Genomic DNA, 12,270 nt, shown 5'->3' on the forward strand with positions numbered 1-12,270 from the left:
GTGATAATGTAAAATTAAAATTTTAATTCAAAGTACATTTTAAATCATCACAATCTTTTGGTGTGCTTTAAAGTACACTTATTTTGATGCGTTGACTAACATACTAAAGCCTTATGTATATATATTTATAAAACGGTTAGTTCCTGTCCTTGAATCTGAGTCAATATCTGTGTTTTATTCACAATAAAACACGGCTATGACCGCTTCACCCAACGGTTCTGTGTATCACTACAAAACACCCTTAGCAACCGTTCCTAGCAACGTAAACTGTTTGTTCTCAGTTGATATTGTTCATTGAAGCTGTATTATGTAGAACAGTACTGTGAAAAAGAGATTGAGTAACCGAGTTTATTACCTGCATTCAGATTTAGCATTTTCCTTCAGGTTAGTCCTATGTTCAGAATAAAAAATCTGTTTAAATGTCCGATGTATTATCTTGTCCTTTTAACAGATAAGGGGTTTTCCCGTGACTGACAGCGCTAGTCAAAGCATTTGTCAGTTGCGTCTTGTTCCGTGTTCACAACAATTCAGTCTTTTCAATGTAAAAGTCTTCGCTACCGACCGACACACTCATAAAGACAATCTTTGCCGCCATCTAATGGTGTAATAATGTAAGTTCTGTTGCTGTTCACGGTCAGGGACTATTTTTTCCAGCGGAAGGAAGGCTTTAGTAAAAAGTTTACGTTTATTTTTGGCTTTAATATTTGTATTGTATGGTAACCGTTTTATAAAAGCAATAAGGTACTCGAGGCTAGTGCTGTATCGTGAATAAGTCACGATACAACACTTCGCATCGTACCTAACAACGCCCTTCAGCCGTGACTTATTCATGATACAGCACAGCCTCTCATACCTTATTGCTTACACACACACATAAATATATATATATATTTATATTCTATTCTATACTCAATAGAAATGACTTTACCATAAATGCTTGTCAGTACATTAGACAGTACACTTTAAACATATTTCAAAGACAATAGAAGTAATTACGAAATTCCATATAAAGATTTACTTAAGTCCTACTTGGATCAAGTTCAGATAATTGCATTTAAATTTAAAGTATACTACATTTTAATTTAATTGCAATTAACGTGCAATTAATTATCTAAAATCATTACATTCAGTTTATACTTATAAGTATATTATTTCAATGTATATTATTTCCATAATAATTCCATATTTCCTCATTTAAAATGTAGGGTTAATAAATAAAGGGTTAGTCCAGGCTGTAAAATGTCATGGTGCCCCCCCCCATGTAATTTATGATATTTGTACGTCTGAAAAATTTATTTAAAAACTTAAATATATACTTTAATATGTAAATAACGATTAAGATATGTCCACTCACATGTATTCAAAGTTTAATGAAATATTAATATGCCATATTTTACTTGATGGTAACACAACATGACAATTTTAGATTTATTAAATTGAAACATTTTAAAAACTGTACTAGTTTTTTATTAAACAGTACATTTTTAAAAACATGCCATGTTCATCCTTTTTTATTATTATTGTGGACACTCACTGACCCATGTAGTGATCAAAACTGCAAAGGCAAATCCTCTACTACAAAAGCACTTCGGAGGCTCCATTAGCACAGCTGCTCTGGTGTTCTCTATATTCATAATCATTGCATTCCAGTCAGGGAGTAATAAACATGGTTTAGGGTGACTGAAAGCGCTGCCAAGCCCCCTCCCATTACGCTTGGCAGGGTCAGGCCCATTCAGCCCGCATCGGGAGTGCAGCGTAAGTGTACTACCTTAATTAAAGTCTCTCTAAATGGGAATGTCTCTTCTACTGAATGGAAATAGGAAATTCAATAGAGCATCCAGAGGACATGAAAAATAAGAGGGAAGTTAGTTGGCCATTGACAGGACAGGACTCATCTGTTCTGGTGGGGAGACCGGATGGAGTCACATTTGCCTGATTGCTGTATTTTTAATGAATGCTCAACATTTGGGATTTTGCTTGAGTGTCTTAAGTGGTCAATAATGCTCATTTTATGCAGGAAAAACACTTGTATTTCTTATTAACAGGATGTATATCTACCACAGAAAATATATTACTTGAAGGAGGTGAAGGGAAACCAATGAACCATGTTGAATGAAATTTTGGGGTTGGATAGATAATATTCAATATGGAACATGTAATAGGCTGACTTTTTAAAGTAGAGTTAAAGTTTTGGTAATCAGCAACAGAAAGCACAACTAATAAAGCAGAGCGAGATGGAGCTGAAGGTTGAGTCTAAAAAAATGTCATTACTTGATACAAGACAACTGTAGCAAGAAAATACAGATTAGTTAAATAAAAAACAAAAAGCTAGATGAGCTTGAAGTCAATATAATTAAAATGGACAAGGAAAAATGCCTCATGAAGGAAAAGAATTTTAGCATGTTAGCACCAATAATCCAGATATTTTACAGGGTTTGAAAATACCCAGACATGAATTACACGAGCAAATATGCATGTCCAATATAACCAAGAGAAATTAAAGAGGGAATTATAAAGAACATACATAAAAATGGAAAGAAGTGATAAAAAAAGAAATGATTGCATGTGGTCCTTTAAGGGTCAGACTGTTCATCTGTACTTGGAATATCTATATGGAAACAAAAAGTGCATATTTACAATATAATTGCTCTACTGCTTGCTATGGTTTGCTTGCTCGCTTCATACTGAGGGAAATTGGAACAAGATTTCAATTTCTCATCTATATCTACTATGGATCTGCTCCAGCCTTCTGGATATATAAACTAAAGCCTCTTTAGCCTAAAGGACCAGAGCATATATGCATCAATCGCAACTGAACTGAAATATCTTTAGACTTCAATTTAAAAAAGTACGGTAAATGTGTAGTCATGCTTGGAATAAGGCCAGGAAGAAATAACATTATGTCTAAGTAAGGTATAAATTATGATGATGCTTTTCTAAATTAATTCTAGCAAAGTCTCACAAAAAAAAAAGCATTTCAGCCAAAAGCAAATTCACATTTTGATGCAATCTCAGAAAGTTTTCCTCAAAAATATTTAATATTGAGAACTCTGAGGTCTGCTTTGAAGACGCAAAAATAGAAAAGATGTTTAAAGCTAAAACTGTGCACCTGCTGTATATCACAAAACATAGAGGACTGAAGTCTTACAAGGTGAAACATTTATTCACCTTCTATTCAGTGTTTTATTCCTGCTGTATGGCACGGCGAAACAACAGAACACAAGACTAGAAATCAATGACAGATTATGAGAGCTTCATTTCAAACACAAACCGACCTGTCCTCCCACACACTGACAGCCTGCACACTCCCGCAATAACACTTGTACAAATAGATGATCTAAAGCAACAGGCCTTACTATTGCCATTATGATCACCAATATTTGATAAAGCGCTTATTACATACTAAAATGTTCTGTAAATTGTATAACACGATCGGCTTGTAAAATATAATTGCAATCAAATTAAATATTGGACTATGCTTCTACCTGTCACTAGCATTCAGTGTTTTTGTGTTTCACTGAGTTTAGTACTATTATGTTTAAGTTATTCATGGACTTTTAGTTTGCATTCTTTCTCTTCCTGTATTTTCTTCTGGTTAATCTGTTCCCTTGGTTTCTCGTAATTTAGCTCCTCATTTAGTCTGCATACCTGGTCTCATTGTTAATACGTAGGTATTAATACGTAACTTTCAAAGACACAAAACATACATTTCTGTACGTTTAGAAAGGTGCTAAAACATACAATATTGACGTAATTATGGCACTAAAACAAATACTTAAGTTTTTACAGCAAAAAAATGTAAAATATTTACGAATCTTTTATGTCATAAAGATATATGTATAATTTCCATTTTATCGTTTTATAGATAAATGTAAGATCCCTAAACCCCATCCCGAACCTAAACCTACCCATTTTATACAGAATGTTAAAAGAATAAAACATAAAGAACAGACAATTTTAGTAAAAATATAACATTAAAACGATATTTTGAGCCACTAATCCTACACCTACCCCTAAACCTACTCATAACCATTTCTTTAAACTACCTACTAATATAAATAAAAGAATGACAGACAAACAAGCATAATCACAATAATTTAATTTTTTCGAAAATGTCAAAAGTGGTACCAAAAGTAGTTCAAATGATGATGAGTTCCAGTCACAGTCCTCTCTGCGGTAATAGTTTTTTATAGGGTACAGAGCAGAATTTAATTTATTAATCCATGAAAATATGATAAATCCGGCTTCTCTCCGTGAAGGCGCGCACTCATTTCAAATGTCAATCCACTGAAACACGGCATGTCGCAATCTGTGACGAAGCAGGTGAGAACCAATGAGCGTTCGATATCAGTGCCGTAAACCATGTCGTAACGCTTCTCGAGGGTGGCGCTACTTTCAAATTTGAATCATAACGAGCGCGAGCTTTGACTGTGACGGTCGCTGTTGCTGAGAATGTAGATGATGAAGATCGATGGATAAAGGGCTGAATTTGGATCTGTTCCTTAAAAACATATGGATTATAAAGATTTGGAGTACAGCGAACAAATAAAATGGATGTGATTTGTGAATTTATGTTGTGCTTTGGTGTATCTTATGGTTGTATTGTTAGTCGCTTCATAGGAGAAAACGCCTTCTGTGTCTCACAGCAAATAAACGAAATATTACAAAATGGTTAAACAATTACAGAAATTTTATTCATAGGTTTCAAACTGTAGTCTTGTTTAACATTATGTAATCCTCCGAAACGAGCAGCACAAGTCACGAACAGAAATGTTATTTCATATGAGTAAACTGCTTTCAATAAATTCGACTAAAAACATCGTTAAATCATTAAAGCCACGATTTTAATATTAATACATGGGAATTAATATACATTCACACTTTACGTTACATGATTTACGTTTTTTTGCTGTTAATACGTAAGTATGTTTACGTTTTAGTGCTATAAATACGTCAATGTTGTACGTTTTTGTGTGTATGAAAACGTAAGTAAATACGTGTGGTAGAACCACAATTTACGTAAAAATACACACGTTTTCTCATGAGATCACGTTGAATTTCCTGATCGTGTTTTATAGTTCTCCTGTACTACTTAGTATTTTGGGTTTGTTAAGGTACCTTTTGCACTTAACTCTCCTCTGCAACCCCACTGTGATACTAATGATATAAAAAATCAATAGATTATTGAGTGGCTTGTGCATAAACCTTAAAAAACTTAATAAAACTTCTTTGTCTTAGTTCAAAAGTTTGGGGTCAGTAAGATTTTTTAAAAGAAATTAATACTTTTATACAACAAGGAAATTTGATCAAATGTGACAGTAAAGAGATTTACAATCGGTGAAAGTTACTTTTAGAAGTAATGCATTACAATTTTGTGTTACTCCCTAAAAAAGTAACTAATTGACCGTTTGCAAAGACCCGCCCCCTTTAGTTACTGTTGCTACATCCGACAAGCCATGCCACATATCATGTTCTGACGCAGTGAAAAATACATCGCAGAGCAAAGAGGACACTTGTCGACAGACAAGGCAAGTTCATTTTGATATGAAACATCTCAAATTACAAATGTTGTAATTTTTAAAGAAATTTAAACAGTAATTACCATTTTGTGGCTCTTTAATGTGTCGTGACAGATCGCTACCTCAGTTCAAGTGGCTCGTGAACTGATCATCTCTTCCTACTAATTTATATTATCAAATAAACATGAACAAACATCAGAAGGAATGCTGTTTCAATAGCGGAAAGAAGTCAGTACACACCATTTTTCAAGTTCAAGTCCACCGACGTTAATCTACTAAATCCCTTGACTGCTTTGTCGAACAAAATGGCGGATTCGGCGTTTTGACTGGTTAGATCGCCTGTCAATCAAACTCCCAGCGAAGGGTCAATTGCATTAGTTACTTTTTTTATGAAAAGTAATGGGTTACATTACTTTTGCATTACTTTTTATCACCTGGGCTGGGCTTGCTTGTTTGTTTTTTAATAACAACAAAAAAGCTCTATTTTTGGCAAATGTAAAGACCCTTTCACACCAAAAGTGAAATGAATAAGCCTCAGACTGAAGGAGAGCATATTTATGCCTGTACGCCACTCAAACAAACCTTTCAGCTGTGCTGCCATTCTGGATTAAAGAAGAATAGGATACAGGAGAAGGAAGTTCAAAACTCTTATTTCTAAATCTAACGTAATTTTTACTTATTAGAATGATTGAATTAGATTATTGAAGGTCAGCAGCAAAGACATTGGGTAATAAAGTGAGATTAAATACATCTGTAATAATTAACTATGTTAAATTACACAAATATACTTTATATTTGTGTAATTTAACATAGTTAATTATTACAGGTTTGTGTAAAATTCTGAGATTGCATTTCAATGAGATGAGTACATGCCTGCTCAAATTTAGTCTAGAACTACAGTATCCATCATGTTTACACACAACGCCTCTGCACTTTATTTCTCTCAACATGGGGACAAGAGAGCTGTCAGTCAATAAATGTGAAAAAGTAACTTAGATATTTTGTTGTAAATTAAAAAAGTAATGTTACTTTACTACTTACTTGAAAAAGTAATCTGATTATGTAACTCAAGTTACTTGTAATGCGTGACTCCCAACACTGTTTATAATTTTACAAAAGACTTTCTATTAATCAAAGAATACTGAAAACAAAATGTATCATGGTTTTCACAAAAAAATTTAAGCAGCAATGTTTTCAACATTGATAAGAAGAAATGTTTCTTAAGCACCAAATCAGCATATTAGAATGATTTCTGAAGGATCATGTGACACTGAAGACTGGAGTAATGATGCTGAAAATACAGCTTTGCTATCACAGGAATAAATTCCATTACACTTTCTGATCAAAACATGAAAACATCTTACCAACTCCAAACTTCTGAATCATGAGCTTGGTCCACTGACTATTGATTCGAACCTGCAAGACATGAGAATGAACGTACAAGATATCAGCAGTAGTCAGAATAAACACGAGTCAACATAAACCACCAGGTGATAATGTAATTGCTCTCTGCACGCTTCAGTTTCGATTCAAGCTGTCTTGCTTGTAATTGGTATACAGCTCTAATTAGAATGATGTCTACAAATGTTAAAGAAATACATTGATTTTTTCAGATACTTCAAAATATATATTAAAACCCAGGAAATGAGTCTCATTACCCATTTTCTACACCAACACTCACAGGATAATTTCATCTGACTTTAAATCAAACTGAACTGAACTTGCAGGTGCTGTGAATTTTGGAGATTTTTGTGGAGTATTTGGAGCTGTTTGGTGTTTCGAAATGGGTTGTTTTATAAGATGGCGTTACATTGCATGTGATATATAAATTGCATTTATAAAAAGAAATAAATGGCGCCTCTTATTCTGCTTTTAACAACATAAGCAGAGTAATTCAACCTGCAATCTTCTAACATTTTTGGTAAGTCTGCCAGGAGAGTAAAAAACACAACCTACCATTGTTCAAAGAAAAATGATGTATACTTGTGCTTTTTTAGGGTAAACACTGACCATTAGTGCTATTATTTCCTTCTCTTTCAATGTCTTTGCAGTCAGAATTGCAGAGTGGTCTGACTTCTAATGCATTTTAGGGAAAACTAAGAAGCATTGTGTTCTTGGAAACAAGAAGATAGCATGTCTACAATCATATGGATTCATCTGCAGGTACATGCCATTTCTGGAGTTGCTGTTGAGCTCTATAAAACAAAAGATAATGAATCGATCTTATTTTCTCTCTTCCATTCATTATCTATCCCTTCTTCAGACACACTTCTCCTTAATTCACACTCTTCTCTTGTACCTTCCATCATCTGTGAGAGTGATTGAGAGTTCATTTGTCCGAGTAGACAATTGGCACTGCAAGCAAGAGTTCAATTTCTCACTAGAGAACTTTTTTTCTTTTTTTTTTTTTTGAGTCTAAAAAATGACACCAAATGACACTGTTGGTGTAGTAACCTATTGTAATCCAGTTAATTTAGTCATAAACATATTTTTGATGAATAAAACCTGCCTGACCAAACATTACAGTATAGGTTAAATGTTAGACCACTGGATTTGTTTTCCAATATTTGCTATCTATAAACAGATAGTGTCAAACCTTTGGCTACAGATGATTTCTGAACAGCTGCAGGGAAAAATGTCATCTCATCAGCAGTAAAAAATAAAAAAATAAAATCAAGGACATTGTGCAAAAACCACATTAATCAGTAAATGTCTACGACCCTCCACTGCTGCTGGGGTTGTTTCAGTTGTGTTAGGCAATCTTAGCAAGAAATAACATTTGCATATGATATTAACACATGATTAAATAAAGAGACATCATTGTCGCTGATAAAGGCACTTGAGGTATGAAGTGCTGTTTGGGCTGTATAGACTGTGCGCTGAGACAAAAGTCCTTTGTCATGGAAATCAGTCATGTCTCCACTTCCTCCGTGGGTCATCCACCTCCGAGTGTCCTCTCCCTGCATGCTTTTCATCAAAAACACGAATTTAACCCTGTACATCTGACTGCCTCCATTAGAGACGCAATGGTTTAAAAACGGCACGCAAGCAAGTGCAACACAAACTGGTCATACTTTATATTAAGTGTCTTTAACTATGTACTAAGATTTAAATTAATCATTTGATACAATACACTTCTTGTGTAAATATATATATATTTTTTTACATTGTACTTATATTTTAAAAAATACCTGCATATAGGCTAATTATATCTGTAATACACCTATAATTACACTGTTGACCCTTTTCTTACACCTTAACCCACCCATAAACCTAATCATACCAACAAACCTGTCCCTATTTTACTCGTATGCTATCTTGATAGCAGCAAGTGCTTTCCAATAACCTGAACACAGTAATAATACATTTTTTGATGCAAGTAGCCTACATAGTAAAGACACCTAACATAAAGTGTGACCATACAATTAAAAAAATAAAGGTCTATATTAAAAACAAAAGTGTTTTATAGCCTGATACCACAGTAGAACATGTTTAAAGTTCCTTTTTATGTCCCCCTTTGGGTTTTGCTCCTCTGAAGAACTTACAATACTCTCCCTTCAAGAATTCAGTTGTGATTCGCCCTCAAAATTCAAAATTTGTGTTATTTTATTAAACACATGGAGGAAAACACAAAGGTTTCGGCTTCTTCAGTGTTTAATTCCTCTCATATGTGCAATTCAATGTCCAAGACCCTTCTGAAGTTGCTCACCTCCTTTGACGCAAAAGAATCAGCGTTAAACGAGCCTTCTGCATTCATGTTTGCTCAGTTATAGACGGAACTTCGCAAAACATGCGTCGAATTAGCCAATCATAACGTCACCTGTCTGCGGTCTACATACTGATCAGCACACGTCCATAAAGTCACGGACTACACGAACCGGGACTATTTCAACTTTAGATACTTCCTCTAGCTATGTGAGCGAAATATTAAAAAGGAGTCCTATTCGTCATCGTGCGTTTTAAAGCAATCTGACTAATACATTTATTTGTTTTATCGATTTTAAGCGTCGGAAGGAACCTGTCACCTCCCTGTTGCTTTGCTATAAAGCCGAGCGTGCGAGTCAGTACGGTCACGGAGACGCGCATCGGAAGCGCGCACTGAAGAACTGTGTTATATGTGGAGGAAACTGTTCACGCACAGCTGACAGAAGACTGAACAACATACTCGAACAATTCGACTTGAATCGACGTTTAGCTTGCGTTTTATACTTTAAAGTGCTTTGGGAAAGGGAAGGAAAGTTACTGGGTGAAACATGAAATTTCTCTTACCGGCTGTAGTCATTTTTCTTGTTTTGTGTCAAGTTTTTGGAGAAGAATTGGGTCCAAAAGAAGACCTTGATTATTGGACAGGCAACAATCAGATACAAGTAAGTTTTTTCATCTTTGACTTTTATCTAAACATGTCTTTCAGATTAAATAAAAGCTACTGCAACTATTTGACATTTTTAGGGCTGATTTTAAAGGATCTTTTTTAGTACATACAAAACAACAAAAACATTCTATCTGTAAAGGTAATTATATTTAATTCTGCTACTTTTCATGATTATAACTCATTGATTATAACAGAAAATATCACAATTGACATTAGTGAGCATATTACATTGTAATTACTAATAAAGTACTGTGTAATAATAATGAGCAACATTATATAATTATTTTTATATAGTTAGAATTTTAAATTGTTATTATAGATTTGGTAGGATGTAGCCACATATTCACAATTAAGGAGGACTAAATGCAATAACATTCTAAATTAACCATTAAAACATATATATTACCGCTTTACCATTAAATATTAGAGGGTGACATACACCCTAACATCCCCCCCAAGGCAGTAACAGCCCTAATTATAGTATCATGTAATGTATGTAACATGGAAAATTTACTAAAATTGTTATCAGCTGTATTCATTCAATTTCATTGGGTAGTTAGGAAGGATTCAAGTACAATATGCACAGGTCGCTGTCCAGTGCTGAATTACTCAGCGCTCATATTGCTTGTTTGAATGGAGCACACGTATCCCATTTGACATTGCGGGTTGGAAGAGAGCCAAGCACTTATGTCTCATGCTTTTTGTGTCTATAAACTGCATCTTTGCAACTGCTGTACCTCGTGAAGTATTTTTGGGCTCAAATACTATGGTGGAAAATCATGAATTTGGTGAATTCTGTATTGGGATGCATTGGAGAGTTATAAAATACTAATTGTATCAAAATCAAGGGTTCCAGTGGACTCATACTGTGAGTGGCATCTGTATGCTGGGGGTCTAATGTTGTACTAATCAAATCATCTTTAGCAGGATGAGTGGCTTCAGGCGGATCCCTTCAGAGAGATACTAAGACGTATTACGAGGAAACCCCGACCTCATCAGTTCATTGGTCTGATGGGGAAACGGTCCTCTGGTAAGACCAGAGTCATATTTCATCCCTTAAAACATTAAAGTCAGATGTTGATAATACGCTTTAACTAGAATGCAGCAAATTACAAAAATGCTTTTGACCTATAACTGACATCTCTTTCATTCTTCCACCCCCACAGCAAATGCACAGATTACACGTAAAAGTAAGTGATCTCAAAAACACTCCTGCATACAATGCATATATTATTTGCTAAATGCTTACATTTGCCTAAAAGCAAAGACACTTGAGGAGAGATTTACAAATACAGTCAAACAAAGATATTTGCAGTGTTTTTCTCAAATGAAATATAAAGGTTTTTGCAACTCTAGAAGAAGAGAGAAGACTTTCATCATTACAAATCCTTGATCTTTGCAGGTTTTACATAAGCTCAATGACATTCACAGCTTATTAAATGGAATCTTAAAGAGTTTTAGCGATACACGATTCCTTTTAATGCAAGCTCACATCCTCAAGGTCTTTTTCACTGTAGAATAAAACAATTGTAAAGACATAGAATCCTTCAACCACACTCTAGGCTTCAACAATATTGCAAAACATATATATATATCTATCCATCTATCTATCCCTTAATTGTCTTCTAGGGCATAAAATCAATTCTTTTGTGGGGCTGATGGGTAAAAGAAGCCAAGAGGAGCCAGGTAGGAACTGCAAAACCTCTCAAATAATAAAAACTAATAGTTTTTTAAAAATTGAGTTACGACTTATTTGTAACCCAGACCTTCTCTCTTCTCAGAATCGTATGAATGGGGAACAGTACAGATCTACGACAAAAGGCGTTAATGGCTAAAATGGATCATCGTCACATCCGCTTCCTTAAGAATCATTTCATTATGTGATACTCTTTTCTTTTTTATTATTCAGGTCAGAAATAAACATACTTATTTCACATAGTGAAATAAGGCCACACCTGTGCCAGTTTATTTGTCAGATATTTTAAATACGGTTCAGCTATGATCAAATGTGTTTGTCACGACATCTTTCCCGATGTTGTGGCGCATTAAAGCAAAGCAGTGTCCTTTCTAAGGTACTCAGATTCGTGCTGAAAATGTCAATACATAGTGCCTCATACTAGTGTTTTCACCATAACTGATGATGTTGTAATACCAACAGTCTGGGTGTGATGTCATCCTGCGCATGTCCTGTCACTGCTACAAGCAAAGTTTTTGCTATCTTGATATCTCTGTGTGATTGTAGCTTGATATTAAAAATATTTTCTTTATTGGTGGAACTTTTAATTTCTTGTAGTATTGTTGAATGTGTGGCGTATCACAGACTAAAGGCACTTTCCCAGTGGTGCACTCACTCCACCTACAGGCTATAAGGAATATTTT

General features: G+C 34.6%; 1 protein-coding gene across 1 annotated transcript; it reads left to right on the forward strand.

Annotated features, from left to right (window-relative positions):
- The first annotated feature begins 9,378 nt into the window (after nucleotides 1–9,378).
- tac1 (tachykinin precursor 1) lies at nucleotides 9,379–12,158 on the forward strand. The gene is made up of 5 exons (XM_051871864.1): nucleotides 9,379–9,886; nucleotides 10,819–10,921; nucleotides 11,058–11,081; nucleotides 11,521–11,577; nucleotides 11,673–12,158. Exons 1-5 carry the CDS (start codon nucleotides 9,773–9,775, stop codon nucleotides 11,717–11,719), a joined length of 345 nt encoding a protein of 114 aa, XP_051727824.1. The 5' UTR covers nucleotides 9,379–9,772; the 3' UTR covers nucleotides 11,720–12,158.
- Nucleotides 12,159–12,270: the final 112 nt, after the last annotated feature.

This window comes from Ctenopharyngodon idella, chromosome 19 (assembly GCF_019924925.1).
Source record: "Ctenopharyngodon idella isolate HZGC_01 chromosome 19, HZGC01, whole genome shotgun sequence".
Classification (NCBI taxonomy): Eukaryota; Metazoa; Chordata; class Actinopteri; order Cypriniformes; family Xenocyprididae; genus Ctenopharyngodon; species Ctenopharyngodon idella.

Coding starts and splice junctions, on each gene's coding strand:
- tac1 (XM_051871864.1), top strand. CDS start 9,773: ATGAAATTTCTCTTACCGGCTGTAGTCATTTTTCTTGTTTTGTGTCAA. Junction 11,082..11,520: donor TGCACAGATTACACGTAAAA/GTAAGTGATCTC, acceptor ATTGTCTTCTAG/GGCATAAAATCAATTCTTTT. Junction 11,578..11,672: donor AAGAAGCCAAGAGGAGCCAG/GTAGGAACTGCA, acceptor CTCTCTTCTCAG/AATCGTATGAATGGGGAACA.